General features: G+C 40.6%; 1 protein-coding gene across 2 annotated transcripts in view; it reads left to right on the forward strand.

The window, feature by feature from the left end:
- Positions 1-18,986, forward strand: part of OPRK1 (opioid receptor kappa 1) — a 45,336-nt gene extending 26,350 nt beyond the window's left edge. The window contains exons 3-5 of one of the 2 annotated variants that reach the window (XM_074944384.1): positions 229-581; positions 17,672-17,802; positions 18,783-18,986. In XM_074944384.1, the coding sequence (XP_074800485.1) occupies positions 229-581; positions 17,672-17,802; positions 18,783-18,791 (493 nt within the window). In that variant the 3' untranslated portion in view covers positions 18,792-18,986. Of the gene's footprint in view, positions 1-228; positions 582-8,654; positions 10,682-17,671; positions 17,803-18,782 lie in introns of those variants that run through there. The other variant, XM_074944383.1, reaches the window with a different exon arrangement.
- The last annotated feature ends 7,392 nt before the right edge of the window (positions 18,987-26,378 follow it).

The following is a 26,378-nucleotide window of genomic DNA, read 5'->3' on the forward strand; positions in this document are numbered from 1 at the left end:
TAAAATTACTCAAAAATCCATTTCTGCCTCTGGCAAGTAAATCTAATTGGTGATACAGCAGCAGCAACATAGCGGAGAGACTAAATGTAACATATTTAAAATAATCCCTCAGTCTTGAACGTGCTTGCATTTTTGTCCAAAAGTTTGTTACAACACAGTTTCCCTAATACAGTAGCTTCATATGCGAATGTGTTGCTATAATTAAGATTTATTTTTCTTGTACTTCAGGTATACAAAGATGAAGACGGCAACAAACATTTATATTTTCAATCTGGCTATGGCAGATGCTTTAGTTACTACGACTATGCCTTTCCAAAGCACTGAATACCTGATGAACTCTTGGCCATTTGGGGATGTGTTGTGTAAAATAGTTATTTCAATTGACTATTATAACATGTTTACCAGCATATTCACATTGACCATGATGAGTGTTGATCGATACATTGCTGTGTGTCACCCCGTGAAAGCCCTGGACTTCCGCACTCCTCTCAAGGCAAAGATAATCAATATCTGTATCTGGCTATTGTCCTCGTCTGTTGGTATATCTGCCATAGTCCTTGGAGGCACTAAAGTCAGAGAAGGTGAGTATAATTTTGATCACTTAAACTCAAATTCTTTTGCTTCTAAAACAATATAAATGTAACTTGGAATACTGAGTAGAGTAGAAACTTATTGAATCACACTTCACTAATTTGTGCATCATTTAATTTGTACATAAAAAACGCAGTCACATTTTCTCAGCAAAATTGTAATAGTGGAATACTTCTCTAAGAACTCATATTTCTAAGACTTTAATATTTAAATATGCTACAGAATATTATAGAATGAAATATTATAGTTAAAGATAAGATACACTGGTCAACTAAATGAACAAAGGACATTTTATGATGCATTATCCTTGATAGGTCAAGGAGGAAGAGGTCAGGATAAAAGTCTGAGATTTGGCTGGAGAACTTCATAAGAGAAGTTTCAGTGGAGATCAGAAAATGGAAGCCAGATTGGTGTTTGAAGAGTGTCAAGCAGAATTAGAAGTCAAAGGCTGGTTGTAAATAACCAATTCAAGGCGCTTAGAGAAGAAGAGGGGAAAGAAGATAGGTCATAGTAGCTGGAGAGAAAAGTATGTCAAGGGAGGAGTTGGGAGTAGGAGCAAGATAGGGCAACAGAAAGGCATAGGGTCTATGGGACAGGTATCCCAAGCTCCCATTTACTATCATGGGAACTGGCATTCTGAGTAAGGACTGCAGGATTAGCCCTTAGATGCAGAGTTTCACTGTAACTGGACATGCATGCACAAATGAGTTTCAGTGAATCGGAGTACTCTGTTGGCTCAATAGATCAGTGCTTTAAACCCATGCCAAGTAGGTGTAAAGCACAACCATCCTGATGAGGTAGAGTTGAACATTTAATTTGCACAAGCTACAAAGTAGAAGGCAGCAGAGAATCAGGCCCTATAAAGCAGAATGCTCTGTATTCCAAATGGAGGAACATCGGAGGAGAAAGTGGAAACATTTTGATGCCATGCTTCTTCAATGAAAGGTTTAAATGCATAAGATTAGTAGCTCTTGACTTTTTTAGGCAGAGTCAGAATAAGTACTACTTAGAAGACCAAAAAGCCATGTATTGTAATCTATATCTGCTTTCCTCTAAATATTTGTGTCACTTGGAAGATTATGAATTCCAGTGCGTGCGTATTCAGTGACTTCAGATTCCATCTTAAGTAAATGTAAGCCATATTATGAAATCCCCTCCCCCCCAAGAAGATAAGGACAATTGTAGCTCTTGTGCTCTCTCTCATTCAAGAACTTCATTGGGTTAGCACTTTGAGCCACCCAAAAAACGTGTGAGGATGGAGCAGCAATGTGGTGTGGCCATGACCCCACTGCTATGGCATCAATCATCACACCTGGCCAGCCGTGGAGTGGAGCTCATGTTCCTCTTATGGGGCATAATAGTGGCTGCATATCTCTAAGCACTATGGAACTCCAGCAGACACAAACCTATGAACTTTATGGAAGACTGCTCTACCCATTTATGAAAGCAGCTGCTACTGATTTCACTTCCTGTTAAATCGTTTGGCATAGATACATGTAAACAAAACATTAATGCTCATTAGCAAGTGCAGAGAAGAAACTTGTTGGCTATTGGTCTGCACTGGTATGCAAAACATTACGGATTTTGTTCCTGATCTTGATCTCGGGTTGGCTGGGGTTGCAGACAGAGTGCTCTGGGAACAATGCATTCAGATCTTTGGAAAGAAAGTGTCTTCTTTTGCTCTGCAGCACTGGTTCTCAACTTGTGGCCCAGTCAGCACAGAGCTACGGCCCATGTGACATCCTCAGGGCCATACATCTAGTACTAGATGCGGCCCACAATGGTAACTAGGTTGAGAACCACTGCTTTGCAGGAACTTTTTTGACTTATAAAGCATTGACAGTCTCAATAAAGCAATGACTGCCTCTGGAAAGAGTTCTTTCCAGGTATCCTCCGCTGGGAAGAATAGTTGTCTGGCTTGCTTATATTATATTTTAAAAGATGTGAAACACTTAAGTCAGCAAGGTACCTAGGAATGTGTCTAGCTTTTTAAGCACATGAGTAATCCTATTCACTATAGTGGGGTAGAGGTGCTTAAGAGTTAGTCATGTACCTGAGTACCCTGTTGAATCAGGATGTGAGTGAGCTTCTTACTCCCAAAACTGAGAGACTGATAACTGTGCACAGCAAGATTGGGCACTGTTTGCAAATGCACTTCCGTGCTGACTGCAAAACCCCTGCATTTCTAATTGTCAGCCTCATTTGAGTAATTATGGCCAACTATATTATCTGGTGCTTATTTGAATTTAACAAATAAATTGGGAGTAGGATGAACAGAGCCGTCCCTTGAGTATGGCAAATTGGGGCGACCGCTGCAGGTCCTGTGCTTTGGGGGCCCCGTGGTCCGGTGCGATTGGCTGGTGCGGTCAGTCCCAGAAGTGATGGATTTGTGACTTCCGCCTCGGGCTCCGTACCCCCCTAGGGATGGCCCTGAGGATGAAGTGACTAAGCTACTTTTTTTACTTCCAACCAAAGCTTAGGTTTAACCTCTAATTCCTCAGTGGGGAAAAGTATTTCTGGGTAGGACTCTGTGTGGTCAGTTTAACATCTGAGCATCAAATGACCTTGCCCATCTCTAAAAATTATTCTCTTAGATTGTCTAGCCCATCTAGTTCTCCTAATACAGGATTATTCCCATCAGTGTATTTGCTAACACTTTCTTCCTGTAGCATAAGTTTGGTATGTCTGACCTTAACAGAGTTCCTTTACTGACAGACCAATCTCTTAAAAAATGCAGAATTCTAGTTTCTTCCAAGGCCCTGATCCTGCAAACTGGCCATGAACAAATTCAGGCTGGAAATTAGAAAAAGGTTTCTAACCATCACAGAGGTGAGATTCTGGAACAGCTTCCCACTAGGAATTGTCAGGGCAAACAACTTAATTAGTTTTGAGAGAGAGCTGGACGTATTTATGAGTGTTTTTGTGCATCGTGGTTTCTTGTGATGGTGGGGGTAGGGCTCAACAGCCCTGAGGCTTACTTCCAGATTTTGTCTTATGTTCCTAATAACTCATTCTTCAGGGTTTAATCGGCCACCTGCAGGGGGTCAGAAAGGGATTTATCCTCCCGCCCATGTTCTGTTTTTAAAAAAATCTCCTTTTTCTGAAGCATCAGGGATGGCCACAGTTGGAGATGGGACATGGGCCTGGGGATCAAATGGATTCGGGGGAGGCAAGGCTCTGAAGTGGCACTGAGCATTCTCTTTCTCAGTTGCTTGTAGGTTGGCCAAGTGCCCAGTTTTTGACCAGAAAGTCCAGTTGAAAAGTGGACCTGACAGTGTCTGGTCAGATCTACTGACTGGACACCCAAAGTCCGGTTACTGCAAGTTGGGGAGGTGGAGAGGTGCCAGGTCATCACCCACGCCATCCCCTACTCAGCCGGGGCTTACTGACTCTTACCTTCATTGGGTGGCTGCAGCTCTCAGCTCCGGCTCCGCAGGCAAGTCCCTCCTGATCTGGGTGGCGGGAGGGGAAAATCAGCGAGTGACATGGGGGAGGGGAGAAGAGGAGTGGATGGGGGCGGGGCCTCAGGGGCATAGGTGGGGCAGAAGTGTGGCCTTGTGGGGAAGAGGTGGGGCAAGGAAGTTCCAGCATTCCTCCTGAGTGTCTGGTTTTTAAATATCACCAAGTTGGCAACCCTAGTTGCTTGGCTGGCTGGTCCTTGCTCACATGCTCAGGGTCTGCTAGCCATAAGTGGGGTCAGGAAGGAATTTTCCCCCAGCTCAGTCTGGCAGTGACCATGGGGGATTTTCACCTTCCTCTGCAGCATGTGTGTGTGGGTCATTTGCCAGAATTTTCTGGGTTTATTTTACTTTGCCATTTCCCTGCCATTGTGGGGGCCTTGGGTAAATTATAGTAAATATTTTACTAAAATATATTTAGCTAAGGTGGAATCTGAGTCAATTCCAACAGTTTCTTATTATGTAATTGAAAAATATAAAAGAAGGTACTGGACCTAAATCCACAGCAATGTACAACATTCTGCACTTTTTTGAGTATTTGAAGTAATTTTTAATTTAAAATTAAAGGAATGTGGATTACTGATAAATGTACGTGTTCTTACTGAACTACTTTGTCTATATAGTCAAAGCTAATTTGGTAAGTAATTGGTTTCACCAGTTCTTTAAATTTCCAACCTAGAAGACTTTAACTTATTAGAAGTTCAAAGATCTGAGAATGGCAGCTGTGAAATTCATATGCACAAAACTCATCTAAAACTCACAGAAACATGAAAAAGAAAATGAGTAAATTGAGTATCTTCCAAATATTGCTCTAATCGGTTTTGTTAATGTGCAGGAACTGGATTTTTTTTTTGAGAGAGAGAGTTTTATAACTTTTAAATTTGTTTTGTTCCAGGAAAAAAAGAAATGTTTTTGAATACCATTGGCATTAACAGAGAATTTTAAGTATGAAAGTAAAATAGAAGCAACATTTCTTATTTCTCTCAAAATGTAAATCATGTGCTATACAAATATAAAATCTTTTGCGTGAGAATCTAATAACATTAAGTAACTTTTGCACTGTAGCCTTTAAACAGGGCCAGTCTTAGCATGTTTCCAAGTTAAAAAAAAAATATTTTGCTTCCACCTTCTTTCTCAGCCTCCTCCCCCCGCAATAATGTATTAACTGTGATACTGCTTCAAAATAACAAATCCAGGGACTTGCTATGGTTTTCCAGACCCCACAATGACAGCTTTGAATGACCATGAGGACATTGTGAATAATCTGAGATCATTAGGAAATGCAGTGGTATGTTTTCAAGGGTAATGACCATTTTAACATCATTTTGCTCTTTTGCTACAGGGAGGTCTAGAAACTTTTCAAAATAATGAAAGCTAAATCTAATATCAAATTCTCCTTTGCATTTTTTGTTCCTTTGGGGAACCACAGAGGCCACCCCTTTCTTTAAATACAGACAGTATGAAGGAGGTCTATATTGTGCTTTCTGCTACTTAGGAAATGCATTAACTGCATTGCACAAGAATGAGATAGCTAAAAAATATAGACACTTGTTCCCAGACTCCATAAAGCTGTCACATTTATTAATTGAGAGAGTGTAAAAAGAAATGAGTTGACATCTAAATCAAATATTTTCCGTAATTTATCTTGCAAAAACATGCAATACACTATCAAAAATTTGGTGAATACTATAGCTGAGAGGACAAAGGAAGAGTTGTTTCACAAAGGATTTTGAAATTTGGCTTCATTAGAATTGGAACAAAACCTAAAAATTTCAAAATTCTCCATGAAGGAAAATTCTGAAAAAAAATCAGTTTCAGAGCAGTCAAAATTTGATAACATTAAATTGAATATTTTATATTTATATATCTATTTTGTACATATTATAGAATATATAATAAAATACAAGATAAATAATTTTGAAAAAAAGTCATTTCAAAATGAAAAAATCAAAAATCTTCATCCAAAAATCTTAAAATAGGATGTATCAACACTTTTCAGAAGTTTTTTCCCTTCAGTTTGGATGGGCTAGAGTTCACTTCATTGCCCTTCTCCAATGCCTAAAAAAACCCCAACTCCCACAGAAAAGCAGCTGGAGACCCAGAATTAGTCTCTAAGGATTTTCAGTAAGGATTGCACAGAGTCAACCTCCCCACATTCAAGTCCCCAAAAGAAATGAACTTAATTAAGTACCAACTGTATAAAATCTTATGATAAAGAAACATAATAAATAATAATAACAATGTTTATAACATGGCTATTTTATAATCCACAAACATTATCTTTACTATTAAACATACATGTAAATAAAGAAAACAAATTAAATCTAAACAGTCAGTTCCCGCAGAAACACAGTGAGAAGAAACTCAGAGTTCCCAAAAAGCTTAGGTTGAGTTCACCCAAGTCTGAGTCTTTGATAATCAAATCTATACAATCTGCTGAGTCAAAAGCAACATCTTCCCTCCACTTGCTTGTAGGAATCTTCAGCTGGACTCCATGCAGACTCTTCCCCTTCCTCTGCTGAAATCACAGTTAGCCAGTCAGCTAACTGATTAACCAACCACTCAGTTAAGTCTATAGATTTAAAAAACAAAAACAAAAACAAAAAAAACCTGTTACAAGAAAAACGCAAAAAAATGAGAATAGCAAAATAAATGACTTTCTCCATCATCACATTTAAATAAAAGTTAGTGACTCATACTAGTTGAGACAATTTAACAACATTCAAAATTTGAACAACATTCAAAGTATTCAATTAAAATAAAAGAAATGAGTTTTCCCTCATGATTTTCCCTTTCTATAATTAACATTGCCATGCTTCTCTTTTGGAGGGTTAACAATATCACTAACATGCTGCAAAATAATTCAGAGCTAGGGAAAACACCCTACTTCCTTCTCCTGGGCTCAGCTCCTCCCAGCCCACAAAGGACACATGGCCTTTTGTATAGCAGTTGCCCTGACTTCTTGCCCTCAGGGAGTCTGAGTCCAGCAGCTAGTTATTATAAACTACTGAGTATACCCCAAACTACCACACCCAACTCCAGAAACTTCTGGATGTGGAGTGCTAATTGTTCATCTGCCTAGCAACAGTGACCCAGACACAGCTCCCTCCTACTCACCCCTCAATAGATCTCTTAAAGAGATATCTCCCTAGTAGGCACATGGGTTCCACAGACAGGAATGAAAGCCAAACTACCAGTCATAGTAAAAAAAATGCCCAGTAAACACTAATGGAGAATCTGACCCTTTGTCTTGTTTTGCCATTTATCTTGTGTCTTGTTTTTCCTTGTGCCTGGTTTATATGATGGAAAACTACACTGAGGTAAGCAAATGAACCCAAGAATATCACACTGACTACAAGCCTCCTGTATGATGAAGTAAGACTAGAACATAAAATAAAATGTCAGCATGTGACCCCCATTCATAATATTGCAGCAAGAAACGAAGTGAACTGATGTCAATGGGGTCAAATCCTGCAGTCCCTACTCAGACAGAATTCTCAATGAAGTGTTCTGCAAAAGGAGCAGCTCAGTTAGACTCTGCGTATACCAGTTTGCTTTACCTAAGATTCATTTAAAAAAAGATATTTCCAGGGGAATGTAGCACTTAGACTGCATAGCGTTTGCACTGAAGAAAGCATGTGGGAAAACATTTCTGCAAAGTAATTGTCTCATTGCAAGACTGTTTCATGATGGCAGAAATCTCATGAGATCAGCTAACCTGATGAGATTTCCACCGTTCAGGAAGGTAGAAATTTACCCTTTTTTGGTTAAAATAGCATGAAAGCAGCTACAAGATTTCAATTCAATTAAACCAGTGGTGGAGCTAATAAGGAGGGGGGTGTGTGTGTGTGTGTGTGACTCCCCCACACCAGCTAGCCTTTGGATGTATGTGTATCGGCTTTCACACAGGGTTTATGGTTGAGTCCACCCCACATTCACCTGGCAGAGGCGGCTCCTGTCCTGCGGAGCTGGGCCCAGCTCCCCACTCCGGCTGCTGTGACACAGTTTGCAGGTTTGTGTGGTGCTGAGACCCCATGTGCAATGTCACAATGCCACTCACTTAAATTTGGCCAACACAAACCTCCATCATGATGGAGAGGTGTCCCGGCCAAACCTGAATCGCGCTGTGATCCCCATGCTTCAAGTCGCAACACCATTCATTAAAATTTGCCCTGACTGAGTGTCAGGCCTCCAGCTCACCAACAACCCATCGCCCCTCCCTCAGTTGGCTCTGCCACTGCATGGAACCTGGCCTCAAATCAAACTGAGATCCAGAGCCTAACAACTGTTCAGTGCATCTCTATATATTGTATTTTTGTGCCTCTGTAGGTTTGATGCCGCTCTTGTGCACAAAAGTTTGTAATATAAAATGTAATATAACACATTTTAAAATATTCTCCAACTAGTCCTGAAAGACAGCAGTGGAAAACCAGTTTCAATGACAACGGAAAGCAATTATTGGAGTGATTTAACGATACTCCATTTATTTGTGTCACATTACATGGTAATCACTTTTGCAAGCTTATACTGTAATGCAGCTATAGGTTGGAATGTCTAATAATAAAGCAATTTTCTTCTTCTTCTTCTTGCCTCTTCCATTTATAGATACTGCTAGTACTGAATGTTCTTTGCAGTTTCCAGACTCTGATTATATGTGGTGGGACATCTTCATGAAAATCTGCGTCTTTGTCTTTGCGTTTGTTATTCCAGTTCTCATTATAATTGTTTGCTATACCCTGATGATCCTGCGCTTGAAGAGCGTACGACTTCTCTCAGGGTCTCGAGAAAAAGACCGAAACCTTCGTCGGATCACCAGATTGGTTCTTGTAGTTGTGGCAGTTTTCATTATCTGTTGGACTCCCATTCACATTTTTGTGCTGGTTGAGGCACTAGGGGATGTGCCCCATAGCACTGCAGCAATCTCCAGCTATTATTTCTGTATTGCTTTGGGTTACACCAACAGCAGTCTAAATCCTATCCTGTATGCTTTTTTGGATGAAAACTTCAAGCGCTGTTTCAAAGACTTCTGCTTTCCCTTTAAGATGAGGATGGATAGGCAGAGCACCAGCAGAGTCAGAAACACAGTTCAAGACCCTGCTTACATGAGGGAAGTGGATGGGACGAACAAACCAGTATGACTAGTCGTGGAGATGTCATCTTACTGTCCTCAAGGAATAGGAGAATCAAACGATCTTGGACTAACTCAAATAACCACTGTGGTTTGAGACATTTTTGATAATATTTGGGAGTTCTCACAGTTTGAACTAAAATACGTTAATTGCTTAGGACAGGGAATCCCCCAAAATAAGCTCAAAGGAAAAAGATGACTGACTGCCAGATTTTGGAACCATATTTACAATGGAGCTGAGCAAGTGGTAAAATACCCACTTTCAGCAAGGTAGGAAGTGCTTCATACTGTAGTAGGTGACTCTGGACAAGAAAAAAATTGAACTGTTCTTCTTATAGTACATATCTGCCACCTTCTAGTCTATACCAAGCAACATTTGGTGATAACACTAAATCAGATTATGGCAGAAACTCTGTTTTGACCTAAAAATCTTTGCTTCAGACAAACAAAAAGAAGGCATCCTAACTTATTTTGCTGCTTTACAATGAATAGTATCAGTTCTGAGACTACAAAACATGGCAGAGCTATGTAATCAAAATTCTCATTAACTACTTTGTGTGAAATAACATACGTTTGTCTGTATTGTGGAGATCCAGTTTAAGCATGATCTGCCTTCAGACCAAAATGATTTTATTGTGTCTGTGTATTGTGAAAACTTTTCAATGCTTAAAAAAATCAAGATTTAAAGATAATCCTTAATATATTTTAGCACATGTTAAGTCACATACGATGCTTACTGTCTTTATATGTGATTCTCCAAAAGATGTATATCTATTGATTGTGGATATTCCAGTATGCCTTTCAACAACTCGTTGTTCAGCAAAATACTAGAAAAATGCAAAGAATTCTTGACTGGTCACTAAATCGTTAAAAAGAACAGTATAACAAAAGACCCAACAGTAAAAGAGCAAAATTAATGTTATATTACTGTCCTTGATACATACACAATTTCAGAAAATTTTAAAAAGTAAAGAATGTATATGGGGACTGGTTACTAAAAATGTAGTAAATTGACACAAAAATCAATGAGAGTTAATTGCATTTATAAGTACACACTATGGCACTGACTAGAGAAAGCTCTCATTGCACGTTTAGTCACATTGATACATTTAGCCTCAAAAGAGTCTTACAAATTGAGTAAGTAGTATTACCTCAATTTTTCAATAAAGGTGTGGAAGCCAAGGCAAAGAGAATGTAAGTGACTTGCCCAAGGTTATAAGGTAAGTTTATTGCAGAGCTGAGACTAAACTACGGAACATCAGTCTCTCACCCCTGTGCTTTTATCTACTAGAATAACCACACCATCTAGGATCTTAATCTTACTCCATTGAAGTTAATGGGAGTGTTGCTGTTGTGTTCATTGGGAGCAGAATTAGACACCAAACGAACACCAACTGTTTGATCATTTTCATCACTCATAGTAAAGACATGAGGTCTCCATCATAGTTTACAGTGCAATTCAACTGGAGGCTGTTTTGTTGGTGCTTTAAGTGGCCTCTTAACTCCAAGCAGACATGTATGATTTTAAATAAAGATACATGTGCCAATATTTTCAATAATGGGTGCCTAAATGTAGGCTCCTAAGTTCATATTTAGGTACCTAAGTGAGTGCAGAGTCCATAGACTGCTGGGTGCCCAGCACTTTTGAAATTCATGCCACTTACTTAGGCACTTAAGCATTTAGGACTCTAACTTTAGGGACCTATTCTTGAAAATATTGGCCACAGTATCTGGTTAAATCTAGCACTTTCTGATTGTGCCTATAGGGCCAAAATTTAATCATTTTTGTTGCTCTCCTCTGGACTTTCTCCAGTTTGTCCACATCTTTCCTGAAATGTGGCATCCAGAACTGGACCCAATACTCCAGCTGAGGCCTTATCAGCATGGAGTAGAGTGGAAGAATTACTTCTTGTGTCTTGCTTACAAAACTCCTGTTAATACATCCCAGAATGATGTTTGCTTTTTTTGCTTTTCTTTTTTCCTGTTGACTCATATTTAGCTTGTGATCCACTCTGACCTCCAGATCCCTTTCCGCAGTACTCTTTTCTAGGCAGTCATTTCCCATTTTGTATGTGTGCAATTGATTGTGCCTTCCTAAGTGGAGTGCTTTGCATTTGTCCTTATTGAATTTCATCCTATTTACGTCAGACCATTTCTCCAGTTTATCCAGATCATTTTGAATTTTAATCCTATCCCCCAAAGCACTTGCAATCCCTCCTGGCTTGGAGTCCTCCGCAAACATTATAAGTGTACTCTCTATGCCATTATCTAAATCACCAATGAAGATATTGAACAGAACCAGACCGAGAACTGATTCCTGTGGGACACCACTTGATATGTCCTTCCAGTTTGACTGTGAGCCACTGATAACCACTTTCTGGGAATGGTTTTCCAACCAGTTATACATGCACCTTATAGTAGGTCCATCTAGGCTATATCTTCCTAGTTTGTTTCTGAGACGGTCACACAAGATAGTATCAAAAGCCTTACTAAAGTCAAGATATACCACATTTACTGCTTCCCCCCTATCCACAAGGCTTATTACTCTGTCAAAGAAAGCTATTAGGTTGGTTTGACATGGTTTGTTCTTGACAAATCCACGTTGACTGTTACTTATAACCTTATTATTTTCTAGGGGGTTGCGAATTGGTTGCTTGATTATTCACTCCATTATGTTTCTGGGTACTGAAGTTAAGATGGCTGGTCTGTAATTCCCCAGGTTGTCCTTATTTCCCTTTTTATAGATGGGCACTATATTTGCCATCTTCCAGGCCTCTGGAATCTGTCCCGTCTTTGATGAGTTTTCAAAGATAATCACTAATGGTTCAGGTATCTCCTCAGTGAGTTTCTTGAGTATTCTTGGATGTATTTCATCAGGTCCTGCCGATTTGAAGATATCTAACTTGTCTAAATACTTTTAGCTTGTTCTTTCCCTATTTAAGCCTCAGATCCTACCTCATTGTCACTGGTGGTCACTATGTTAGATGTCTGATCGCTACTAACCTGAACCAAATAAGTCATTTAGCACTTTTGAGATTTCCACATTTTCTGTTATTGTCTTTCCCTGCTCACTGAGTAATGGGCCTACCCTGTCCTTGGTCTTCCCCTTGCTTCTAATATATTTGTAGAATTACTTTTTGTTACCCTTTATGTCTCTAGCTAGTTTAATCTCATTTTGTGCTTTGGCCTTTTTAATTTTGTTCCTACATGCTTGAGTTGTTTATTTATATTCATCCTTCCTAATTTGAGATAGTTTCCACTTTTTGTAGGCTCTTTTCTGAGTTTCAGATCACTGAAGATCTCCTGATTAAGCCAGGGTGGTCTCTAGCCATACTTCTTATCTTTCTTGTGCAGTGGGATAGTTTACTCTTGTGCCTGTAACAATGTCTTTTTCAAAAAACTGCCAACTCTCTCAAACTGTTTTTCCCCTTAGACTTCCTTCCCATGGGATCTTACCTATCAACTCCCTGAGTTTGCTAAAGTCTTTCTTCTTGAAATCCATTATCTTTATTCTGCTGTTTTCCTCCTACCATTCCTTAGAATCATGAACTCTATCATTTAATGATCACTTTCACCCAAGCTGCCTTCCACTTTTTAATTCATAACCAGTTCCCCCCTATTTGTCAAAAATCATATCTAGAATAACCTCTCCCCTGGTTGCTTTCTCCACCTTCTGTAATAAAAATTTGTCTCCAATGCATGCCAAGGACTTTTTGGATAATCTGTGCCCTGCTGTATTATTTTCCCAACAGATGTCTGGGTAGTTGAAGTCCCCCATCACCACCAAGTCCCATGCTTTGGATGATTGTTAGTTGTTTAAAAAAGTCTCATCCACCTCTTCCTGGTTAGGTGGTCTATAGTAGACCCCTACCATGCTATCACCCTGTTTTTTCCAACTTTTATCCTTACCTAGAAGAAGGATTGAAAAAAATTGGGTTTGTTTAGTCTGGGGAAGAGAAGACTAAGGGGGGAACATGATGATAATTTTCAAGTACATAAAAGGTTGTTACAAAGAGGAGGGTGAAAAATTGTTTTCTTTAACCTTTCACAATAGGACAAGAAGCAATGGGCTTAAATTGCAGCAAGAGAGGTTTAGGTTGGACATTAGAAAAATCTTCCTAACTGTCAGGGTAGTTAAGTAGTGGAACAAATTGCCTGGACAGGTTGTGGAATCTCCGTCATTGGAGGTTTTTAAGTACAGGTTAGACAAACCCCTGTTAGGAATGGTCTAGTTATTACCTAGTCCTGCTTTGAGTGCAGGCTACTGGAGTAGATGACCTATTGAGGTCCTTTCCAGTCCTACACTTCTGTGATTTGATTTGCACGTACACATCTGTGATTTGCGGACGCAAGTCAGGCAGCTGCAAAGACTGCACATTCTCAACTCTGAAAACCTGGCTCATAATTCTTTAGTTAAACTTTGCCTAAATGGCTGTACTCCTTTCTAAATAATCTAGCATTCAAAGAGATAGTGAATTTTACCCTGAGCTAACAGATGTGCCTAATGTACGAAGGGCAAAATTCTAGTCTATAAATCTAAATGTGGATCTACATTCTACTGCGTATCTGCCCTTCTCTATGAAGAATTCTTAAGAGAACCATAGGGTAGATATGAAACAGGTTTCATCCTTAATATGGTCATTAACAATACATTTTTTAATTTAAATAATATGATATGACGAGACGACAATTGAAATGTTTGGAAAGCAATCCAAAAACCCTGTTCAAAGGAGAAAATTATACGTGAATGGTAAACCATCTTCCAGTTATTTAAAATAAACTTGTGGGGAAATGTTGAAAAAGAGGACTGAATGGACTTGACCCCATGAGTTCTTCTCATTCTAAAAAAAAAAAGTGTATTGTGTTCACATTTTGCTAGTGTACTGAAAATATATATACATGTGTTTAAATAGAGGTGTTATTCTCTGCATTACATGCATTGCCCTGCCTTGTAATGAAAAATCAATGTAGCTCTTAAGTTGTAAAATAGAACTCTAATAATCAAATTTGTGTTTTGACTTGGTTATTTATTTAAATCACCTGACCTGTCTTAGTGGGGAAAAGTATCAGCTCCTAGTAATTTCTATATGATATGCAAATGTTATACTTGCTGAAGAATCATACAAATGTTCTTAAGGTTGTTTTTTCCCTGGGAAGATTCATGGATGAATCAGTCTGGATAAAGCAGCAGGGGGTGAGAAAGTCATCTAAGCTAATTTGCAACAGCTGAGGATGTGACCCTGCAACATTTACTTTACCCTATTAGCAAATCTAAAGCATTTCTTAGAGGAAACATGAAAAAAGTGGCTTATGCAGAAAAGACATTGCACTAGTTGCAAGGTTTTGGCAATGCTGCAAAAAACACAATTCCAAGGGATTATTACTGAATTGTATTGAAACTTGTACACTTAGGCTATGTCTATGCTACCACTTAGAGGAAAAAAACACATTCCTGAGCAACATAAGTTACACGAACATAAGCGCTGGTGTGGACAGGGCTATGCTGGCAGGAGAGAGCTTCTCCCACTGACATAGCTACTGCTGCTTTTTGGGGGTGATTTAATTATGTCCATGGTAGAGCTCTCTCCTGTCAGCACAGAGCAGCTACATGAGAGATCTTACAGCAGCTGCTGCCTCCGTACAGCGGTGCTGCTGTAAGGTCTCTAGTGTAGACATAGCCTTAGTCTCTTTTTTTGAAATCTCATCTAAACCTCTGTGTCATAATGGGTGATAGCAACTGGATAGATAGGTCTGACTGTGTGGTATTCCATATTTATATCTTCTAGGTCCATCCCTTCTCTGATATCATGGTTAGCTCTGCCAGTGACCTGTTGGGGTGGGGGAGGTTGCCTTTTCTGCAGTGCGGGGGGCCTGGGTTTCTGGCTAGGATCACCTGGGTATATCTCACTTAATCAAATTCTTCTGGGCATTGAGTATCAGAGGGATAGCCTTGTTAGCCTATTTCCACAAAAACAACGAGGAGTCCAGTGGCACCTTAAGGACTAACAGATTTATTTGGGCATAAGCTTTCATGGGTAAAAAACCCACTTCTTCAGATGCACTTCTTCCTTGGGCATTGGTGCACCTCACTCCCTCCTATTCTCTGCCTGTGGCACACAATAGTTTAGTCTCCTGAGGATCATAATACCTTGGTCTAATGCCAGTTCTTGGGTTAAGGTGTTGGTGGCTGGGTGATGTTGGTGGCCTGTGCTGTACGGGAGCTCAAACGTTGCTAGATGATCTGGTGGTCCCTTTTGGCCTTAAACTCTCTGATTTTTTTCTAACCCAATGCTTTGGTTTAAAATGATCTCACCCACAGGACTGATTGAAATGACTAGCAGTAATTGAACAGTCATGTACTGAAAGCATTATAAACACTAGCCAACACTTATTCCTCAAGCAAGCTGTAGTCATTTTTGTGCACACTGCGAAGAATAGACACAAGCAAAGAATCCTTAAAGATGCAGCTCACACTGGCCTTGATTCCCATACCTTTACTCAGCTCAACCTTCTTTTTGGATAAAGATTAACTCCTCTTCTCATGATGTTTCGAATTCCCCAAGAAATGATCATTAACAAAAAGAATTAAAATCCAGGTATGTCACAGTTCCAGTGATATGTTGCTTCATTTTACTTACTGCCATGTATTTTACATAGATTGGACATAGTGACCAACATTACTGGAAACACCTCGATACCTAGACTTAGTCCTCTCCGAATTCCACTCCCAAACTGGAAACAAGGGGGCTATCATTGGTCATGTTGCCTTCAGTAATAATTGTTAGTTGGCCAAAGTTTCTTATTATCTGTGAATAAATTATGCCAGAAGATTTTTTGTTTTGTTTTTTCAGCCACAGTTATGTTTTCTTATTAACCTAATGAAGGCAGAGAGAGAGCAAGAGAGAAATTATTTAGCTAATTTCCAGCCAGTTGTAACTCAGACAGAAAGAAAATATTATTCGATTACAACCAGTCTCTACTAACACACACAGCGCAAGAAGATCTCACTTATGGAAGTGCATTTGAGTGAGTGAGGGAAAGTTTCCCCTCACAGATTAAAAAAGCCACTTTAATGCATTATTTTTGACACCCTAAATAAATAAAATGTAAGAAGAAATAAGTTTCAGGCATTATGCTATCTGGTCATCTGCTCAAAGAAAATTTTAAAGAGTGACTATACATTATTCCTAATAAACAATCTAACATGTTCTGTCAGCATCAGTGAATAACAACATTGAGCACACTTTCAAGTAGTTGATCACACTAGTTTGAGGTGATTAGTTTGGTAGATAGGGTTAAAAAAGAACTAGATAAATTCATGGAGGATAGGTCCATCAATGTCTATGAGCCAGGGTGGGCAGGGATGGTGTCCCTAGCCTCTGTTTGCCAGAAGCTGGGAATGGGCGACAGGGCATGGATGACTTGGTGATTACCTGTTCTGTTCATTCCCTCTGGGGCCTCTGTCGGAAGACAGGATACTGGGCAAGATGAACCTTTGGTCTGACCCAGTATGACTATCTGATTAAATTCCAAAATAGCAAGAGAAGAGGCAACTTTTGCAGCATTTCTAGTCTACCCAAAACCAGAATCAGTGAAAATCTCAAGGGGAAAACCACTTTTTAGGAGCTAGGTAGCCCACTTTGGCAGACCTAAAAGGGTCAGATACTGTCAGAAAAAAGTGCAAAAGCATTATAGTTACCTTTCTCAGAAATAGTAACACCATTCATTAAGCATATTTCTAAGGATGGATGCAGTGTTTTATCCAAACTGCTGATATAATCATTTTTACATGTTGCCCAACCAATTTTCAAAGTAGGGTAGTGAGACATAGCCTCTCAAAATTAGCCAATCAAAATCCTCATATTTAAGTAAAATTTCAAATCCCAAGGAACAGGGAAGAGATTTGTAAAAGCACAAAGGGGACTTAGATGCCCAATTGCCATTGAAAATCAGTGGGCCTTAGGTGCCCAATTTCAATTTGTGCCTTAGAAAATCTCCTTCCAAAATGATAAGACATATGGCACTTCATTCCAAACTTGGGAGATGAGACTCAAACAACCTGGCCCAGATCCTCAAATCAATGGGACTTAGGCACCTAACTATCTTTGAGGCTCTGGGCCCTAATGTTTTTCTATGCTTAGCTTCAGGAAGAGATAGGGATGGTTATGATTTTCAAAGAAGTGTCTTAGAGTTTCATGAAACAAAAAACTAAAAAAGGTCACTGGAGCTATATTGATTTAAACCTGGTAAAAGTCTGGCTCCTGATGTTGACTTTACAACTGTTAAGGAGTTGTCCAGCATCCTGATCATATTGCTTGCTCATAGAGAGCTGACATCCAAAAATGGTTGGCATTAAGAAAACAGGACATGCATATCCCTATCAATTAGAACACTTAAAATTATTATAGATGTAAATAGATTACTGCTGAAATGGAAGGATTGCTTGGTGGAAACATTTTGCTATTAATTCCACCCAGCCTCTTTTCTAATACAGGGGATTGGAAACATTACTCCTGGGGAATTCTGCACCAATGCGCAAGTTCAGCATTCATGACCCCCCACAGATTGTACTCTTTCCCTGCCGAAAAAATGGATTCATGTGCCCCTTCCGGGCAGCAATCATGGGTGAGTGTGTGTGTGTCTGGTTCGAGCGGCGCGAGCAACCACGGGAGATTTAAATCACAGCCTCGGGGGGTGGAGCTAGGCTCTCTCTGTCCTTTTCACTTGCTAACATGGTGTGCCCAGGGCTGGGGATGCCATGGCTCCTACTATGTGCTAGGATCCAGATGCTTCTGGCTGGACTGGGAGAGGGGGAGACAGGACTGCCTCTTCCCCTTCACAGGCCACTCCTGGGGCAGGGGCTTAGTCAAACTCACCTCCAGAAATTTCCCCCGGGTGCAGGAAGTTCTGCACCCCCTCCCGTTTCCTGCCCCCATTGCTCCCCAGCCGTGGGGGGAGGGGTCACTCTATGGAGAGCTGCCCCCCCCATCTGCCTCATGTCCCTGCATCCAGACTTCCTGCACCCACACTCCCGCACCAAGCCCCACCCTGCTAAACCCACCCACATTCCCCCTCAGCACCCACCATTTTTTCCCCGTGGGTACTCCAGCTCCATGGTTCCAGTCCTGCTAAAAACTCATGTGGGTGTCAGTGCAATACCACAGGATGTTTTTTCTTTTATATCTAAGGCCGTACCCCTCTCTTAAGCATTTCCTATTGGCTAGCTCAGACGGCTCCCCATTCAGCTTGCTGGCTTCTGTGAATTCTGTTCTTAGGTGCCTAACTCTTCCCATGCATTGTATGGGGAGCCTGGGCACCTAACCAGGGGCTTAGGATTCCACTGGGTGGCAGGGAACCCAGAGTTAAGCATTGTAATGCTGAGTCTAGATCCCCTTTGTGGATCTAAACCTAAACGTCTTGACCCAAAGTTAGAAAGACTTGGTATCGGACTTGCACCCTAAGACCTCCCAGCCTTTAGTCACACATAGACTGAGGCTAGAGGAAAACTGAGTACCAGCAAGGGCACTCCATGCCAATATAACATACATTTAGTTTAAAAACTGCACTAAAGTTTTTTTTCCAGATGTCTTTTTTTCTCCTTGCAGGTGGCATGAGGAGCATGGGGACACCTTCTGATCATTTGCTTTTTGGCTTCCTGCAAAACAATTGTGGTCACCTAGTAAGAATGCTAGTTACACACTTGTTCACCACTATTAACCACATTAACAATCAGGGAAAATACAGCTGAACAAAGCTAATTTATCTCTCAGAGTGGATAAAGAGTTTGTTCTTCCAAAAAAAAAAAAAAAAAAAAAGTCGTTGTTCATCTGTTTTCTCTCTCTGCTGTTTTTATGAAAGATTAAATGTAAACCTTTTGTTACAAAGGAACTGTGTGGACTATGGCTCCTTTGTGACTATTTGATGTTTGTAGCATGCAGCTATAAGGCCTCTTCCAAGCTAGACATATGGCTTTGTAATGAAAGAAGATCTAATTATCTTGCAATGGTAACTTCAAAGCACTAATCTTAAAGTTAAGTTTTAGTTTTGTTCTCTGATTCAGTCCAATTATCGATTATGCACAAAAACAAAAGGTTTAAGCTACTTAAAATGACTTTTTATTTGCAATAGCCTTTTTTCTGCTCCACCTACCTACAAAGATACAAAGTTTCTGAACTTCTAGGGTTCTGCTACATATCAGAAACTGACGAAGACAGTAAAGAGAGAATAATTGGTCCAGGGGGACCTAACCAAGCTAGGCCATTGACCAGCATAATGGTGGAATACAAAGAGTGAAATGCTGGTCCCATTAAAGTCAATTCAATACTCCCATTGACTTCAAAGGGACTAGTATTCCACCCAGTGTTGAAAAATGAATGTAATGCATTTTGAGAGGAATATTTTCAACTACTCAGGTGCCTTACTGGATTCCAATTTAACTATAACACCTCAGTAGCTGGTTCAAAATTCAACAAAAACTGAAACACTTCATGAGAATGTATTTATTTTTGTTGAAAATTTTAAGGGGAATTATCACAAGGTTTCATTTTGCTAAGGTTGAAATGTTTCATTTTGACTTATGTTATAATATTTGAAACATTTATATTGAGTGCATATGGTAAAATGTAAACAAATTTTGATAAGGTCAAAACAAAATATTTTGAATTTTTTTTCCATGAAAAACTGAGACTTTGACTTTGTCCCAATTTGGAGCAAAACCAAATTTTGAAATCTCAAGATTTCCGAATGGATAGAAAGTTCTGGTTTTTGACTATCCCTGCCACATAGGAAAAAGACAGAGGCATTGGTATGGACAGTTTGATGTAAACCTCTGCTTCATGTGCAGTGGCAGTCAATAAAGAAAATAAAATGTTAGCGTAGGCCTGGCTTGACATGCAAACACTTTAAGCACCAAGTGATCGCTGAACACCACAAGCAGTATTCAGAAAAGGATTAATCATTTAGGTTGGATAATAAATAAAGGGAATAGAAATCTTCATGCTTCAGGGCATAAGTCAACAACTCATTGACAAAGCAGAAACTTCACCTATGGGATGTGTTGCTGTAAGGGTAAGCATAGTGTTACTGGCACACACCTTTACTTTTCCATGGGCTCAAGGCGTAACCCAGTTAATCAAGGCACCCTCTCCCTTACCCAGTTCCTAGGGCTCAGGGCATAGACTTATGTGGGTTTGTGGGGCCTTTTACCAGTGAAAGAGCCTTACACAGTAATACCCTTAACCTCTATTTATTAACAGTTACCAAAACAGAATACACACGCTAAGCATACTATTCCCAATAAGGCAGATGAACTTTTCTTGGTGGCCAGTCAAGATTAGATCATCTGGTAACTCTAGCTTCTGCACAGTATGATTGGCAGGGTGTTGAGGTCTGGCAGCTCTGACCTGGGACTGTGTCCTGGAGTTAGGTTCCAAAGAACTTCCTTTTGGACCCCAGTTTATAAAGTTAAATTTTTGTCCTTCGTAGCTATACCTTAACCAATCATTTAAAACTACCAAACAGCATTTTTCACCAATCCTAGCCCATTATGAAAGTTCTTTAACCAATCATACCCCACCATCTTAGCTGATTTACACCTTGCAAAATTTGTTATGCAATGGACAGAAATAATTAAGAATCAGAGACCATACAAGTAAACAATAGAGAAGTAGGGACCATAAAAGCAAAACAATAAAGTAGAGATTACACAACTGTTGAGAAGTATCAGGGGGTAGCCGTGTTAGTCTGTATCCACAAAAACAAGGAGCCCTGTGGCACCTTAAAGACTAACAGATTTGTTAGTTAAGTTGATAAGTGACTCCTTGCCAGACAGAATACAATCAAACAAAGTTGTCTTTAAACATCTTAAGAGCTGTTTCTGTTTCTGGTGATGGTGGGTAGTATTAGGACAGGAGCGCCTACTTAAGAGCCCTGATATTATATTGATTTGATAGTTTAGATGGAATGTGAGGATGCAACTTGCTGCTGTCCTACTGTGGCTGCTGCTTACTGCAGAAAAAGGCCTCAGACTGTACAATGGGTCCAATTAGCTCTGTTCCAAGTTCCAGTTCAGAACAGCAGGGTATTCTGGGAATTGTAGGCTAAGCTGCAATGCATGCTGGAAAAGGAAGCATAAGTTATAAGAGGCAGCTGCTTATAAGCTGTTTTCTTTTCCAGCATGCATTATTAAATATTTTTCTTTGGCTTGATCCTAGAACTCCAGGTGGAACTCCTCTTCACTTCAAAGTAGGGTTTGCAAGATCGTTCCCCAAGTGTATCAAATGGAGATCTTCATGTATTATAAATAGAAGGTCTTCAGTCACTGGGTATGGTAAAAAAGCTACTATTTGTAGTGTCAGGACTCTCTCATTTCTGTTTTGTTATGCAACACTTGTGTTTGGTACTTATTTTGTGGTGTATCTTTTTATTGTGCATATAGAGTCAAATCAATGTGAGACTTGTGAGAGCAAGGTGTGCAGGGTTTGTTATTCCTCCTTCAAATAGGAACACAACTTAATGTGATAAGGTGATGATTCCATCAAGTGGGTCTAGTGGCATCCAACAAAAACACAACTCATTTTGTACTGTCTTTCTGAGAAACTCTGCTCCAGAATGACTTATAGAATTCACCATTACAAAACTAAAACAAAAAGTGAAAGCTGAGACATTAGGATGCATGGGCCAGCAGGAAGAGAGGAGTTGCAGACCCAGGAAGTCTATTTTAGATAGCACAAGCTGCAGAGAAGAAGGTTCTCATCCTCCTCTTTCTCCTCCCCCTCCCCCAAATTTTCCCCCATAGGAATGAAATTGTGTACAAGGAGAGAGAGGAGAGTTCTTCCCAAATAGGGAAGAAAGGAAAGGCTAGACAAGGATTTTAAAATAAAGATACCAATTTTGAACTAAAACCCAAAATGAATGGCTAGCCAGAGAGATTGGTATGGTTGGGACTAACGTTCTATATTTTTGAGTATGTGAGATTAGAGGCATTATACACATGCTGGATAATGGAGAGCTGGTATTTGGGAAAATTACAAAGATAGGAAATGGTGTTTTCATTTTATTTTTTAAAAAGAACAGTTTATTGTCTGGCTAATTTTGCAGGAGATACTTTACATTTTTATATATTGTGATACACTTTAATGTAGAGACCAGAGTTTTTAAAAACACACATTACCAAAACCATTCATGTTGTTGTCATTTCTACTTAGTACAAAAAATAGTGTTTAGGTGAAAGAAGCAGATGACAACCATGTCTTCTGTTTCAATACTTGTCCTTGTGTCACAGATGCTTAGTAATATCACAAATAACTTAATAATTAAGACTCATTCTCAAAATAGCTTAAATTCAGATAACAGCATTTGCACATGCAAACAGTATTTATTTGTAAACCTGTCATGCAAAAATACTTTCATGTATGTGAAAATTCTATTTTTGTATGTAAATGATTAAGTATGCAAATTCAGGCCTTGATCAACAAGGTACTTAAGCATGTGCTTATCTCTAACTACATGAATAGTTCCAAAAATTAAGCATATGTAAGCAACTTGCTGAACTGGGACCCCAGATAACAGTTTTGTATTGCTATATTCAAAAAGCAATTTTTTTGTCTACATCTTCAAAATGATTGAAACACATTTTCACACCAAAACACTCAAATGATCATATACCATTTGCAATATGAAATCTAGACATGTTACTCCTTCTATGACATATGTGCTCCATGCTAACTAATACCATACTCTAATCTTGAAGATATTTTGATATAGTAAATAGACGGAAGCTTCTTATTCTGACATCAGGTAAAGTGCTGAAGCTCAAACTTTAACAACAAATGTTAACACAGGCAATGGAATGCCACAAAATAGCATTAAAAGGAGAAACATCTTTATGACTCCATTTGTTACAGTATTTGCAACCCCAATTAGCAGTGCTATGAGCCTTGTTATGCTACCTAAATCAGAATTTGGCAGCTTCAAGAACTTCCTTGGGCTAGCTCAGAATTGTGTAGCATCTGGTAATTAGAAAGATTAAATGTTTATCATGGATTTCAGAGACTTCTATGCACATTATTATTTGCTCCTAATGATGCATTACTTTGCTAACAAGGAAGTAAACATTCTCCTCTTTTACAGTTGAATGTAAAATTCTGAGCAAAAGCAGAGCGATTTTTGGCAATCCTGAAGACTAGCAATGTTTTTTGTTATAAACAAACAGCATTTGCTGTAATGTTTGCTTAATGCTGACATCCCTGGTTGAGTCATCATCAGCAGAGATCAAATGTGGGACCTCTGGATCTTCATACATCAGTGTCTATTGCCTGTGTTAAAAGGCCCAGCTGTCTTAGCCAATGCTGGAGCAGGCTTATTAACCTCTATGTGACCTATCCACCACCAGAAGTGATAGTTGCCTACACCAAGCAGACATGGCTTACATTCCATGGGCTGGAGGTTTTTTTAGTTGAATTCCCCATACAGGGCACCACGAGTAACAGACTTTCTTCTTTGGCTATCCCTCGCTGTAAGGATGATGTCTGCCAAAGGGGTTCATTGATGGGTTTTTAGGTGGCTCAGAAGCCCAATTCGTGCCCTGCAGATTTTTCCACAGAAGTGACAGTGACAGGTGTGATCTCGGAGGAGACATAGTTGTGGGCTGGAGTGTTGTATCCTTTCTTTCCTCCTTTGTTGCTTCTCTGTCTCTTGAGCATGTCTGTGCTCCTCAAAGTGAGCTGTGGCTTGGTGTTTGTGGCACCGTGTTCTGTTCTGCACCAAGTCCTCCTAGTTTGCTGGGCTGATGCCTCCCTTTTTAAGGTGTACTTTCAGTATGTCCTTGAAGTGCTTCTGCTTCCCTCCATGAGTGCATCTTCCCTGACTTAACTGAGAGAAGAGTACTTGCTTCAGGAGGCGAGTGTCGGGCATACGTACACAGTTACCAGACCAGCGGAGTTGGTATTTCATGACCTGCACTTCTATACTGCTAATGTTGGCTGCAGAGAGAATGCTGATGTTCACGCGTTGGTCTTCCCAGCTGATCCTGAGAATCCTTCTGAGGCAGCGCTGCTGGAACCACTCCAGCTGCTTGAGATGTTGTTTGTAGGTTACCCAGGTCTCACACCATAGAGAAGGGTGGGGGTGCCTTGTAAACCAAGTGATCAGCAGCAGCAGAGAGTTAAACTGGGACCTCTGGATCTTAAGGCATCAGCCTCTACTGCCTAAGCTAGTGGTCCCCAAACTGTTGGGTGTGCCTCCCTCGAGAGGTGTGGAGGAATGTTTGTGGGGGAGGGCGTCAGCACCTGGGCCAGCCCCCATGGGGGGGGGAATGCTACTCAGCCCCTGTTAGAAAAAAATGTTGTGTTAGTATTGTTTAAATGTGTTTAATTAGTTGTTTTAATAATGTATATAAGATAAAGGTTATGTAAATCACTGGCTCTAATGAAATCCAATATGGAGTATATCATCTGTGACCCTTGGACTCCATCTTTGTAAGTGAATTTGTTTACAACTTAGACACTGGAGTCCCCTGGCTCAAACCGGACAGAACCAGTTTTTCCCGCCAAAACCAACCCGCAACACTCTATTCCATCAGAACTTTTCCCGCCTTAAAGATTATATAAGATCTTGCTCAGCGCCTGCGCGGGGCTGTCCATTCCAGCGGCAGCGCGTGCACGGTCGGGTCTTCCCAACGTTCCAGAGCTAGCGAGAAGAACATCGTCTATCCCGAAGCGAGACAGAGGAAGGAGAGGCCTGTCATAGTCATCATTCCCGCCACAGCGAAACCATCTTACCTGGGAGGGAATCCTGCAGCTTTCCTGGTGTTCATCATCCCAGAGCATCTCCCCGCCTGCGACAAAGTCCACCAGCTGTCAGGACTCCCCAGTGGTCCTCCTCGAAGGCTCACAATCATCCAAAGAGTTGAAGGTCCTGGGCCTCACATCTGTGCATAGCATCTACTGTGCCTGAATATAGTAGGAGAGGTTTCTGTATTGGGGTTTCATTTATTATTTTTCTGAACACCAAGGGAAGTTTTGTTGGTCTGAGCTTCAAGATCCTAAAGCCAGTCACTGTTTCATTGTATTGCTTAGGTTTGTGTTTCTTCTTCTCCACCCCATTTCTCCCCGTTTTCTGTACCTTTACCCTGAATACACTTACCTTTGTTTGTACCATATCACCTGGTCTTCTCTTTATTTTATTTACATTACACAAGGAGGGAGGGACACCCTTATTGTAAGCTAAAGCCACTGGTAACAGATACAGGAGGGAGTCAAGTCTGCACCTTCTGAGAAAAGGGGCTTTCCTTTTATCTCCCCTTTACCATTTCTAAAGTTTTCCTTTCTGAAGCATTGCCTTATTTCCCTTGAGTCTGACCCCAGTTCTGCTCCAGTCCCCGACTGTGGCTTGGCTCCAGCTCTGCACCTGGCGGCGGCCCTGGCTGCTGGAGCTCACCACAGCTCTGCTCTTGGTCCTGCCCCCAGCCTTGGCCCAGGCCGGGGCTCCGCTCTCAGCCCCAACCCCCAGCCCTGCCGCTAGCTGCAGTCCTCTTACCTCTGTCTGCACCCGCCCCCAGGATCCGTGGCACCTCTCCCAGCCCCAGCCCCAGCTCCTGGGGCGGGGGTGTGTGTGGAAAGGAGTAAGGGGGGGACACAACCCTGAAAAGTTTGTGGACCACTGGCCTAAGCTAAAAGACCCAGCTTTCTTACAGCGGCTGCTCTCAATGGCAGGTGAGCCCACTTCTCCACAACTTGTTCCACTAACTGGAACCAGTTGTTGGTTGTGGATGCAGGGGAAATATCCCTGGACATCAAATCTTTCAAATCCCTTAGAGTATTTCCTACCTGTGCCAGGAAAGGCTGTAACTTGGCATTAAAATCCATAGGTGCAAGGCCATTCTTGCTATACCCTGAACCACTGTCCTGGAGGATGGCTATACTTCAGATGCTAGTGTCTCCTTTGGTACTCTAGTTGCCATTCAGTACTGCAGAGCACTATATCAAGACACTGGGGCTCCCTGCTGTGGTGCTGGTGCTGTGGTATGACTCTTCCCCAGACCTTCACAGTGTTGACAAAGCTCAATCTGTTCCTTTGGAGTTTCACAGAGGATTCATGTTCCCATAAAGGGTTTGTAGGGCTCCAAGCCTCCTGCTTTGTTCCACTCACAAAGCAAGGTGCTCCCCATCTTCTACTGTAATGCCTGATTCTCTAGGTGACAC

This window comes from Natator depressus, chromosome 2 (assembly GCF_965152275.1).
Source record: "Natator depressus isolate rNatDep1 chromosome 2, rNatDep2.hap1, whole genome shotgun sequence".
Taxonomy (NCBI): Eukaryota; Metazoa; Chordata; order Testudines; family Cheloniidae; genus Natator; species Natator depressus.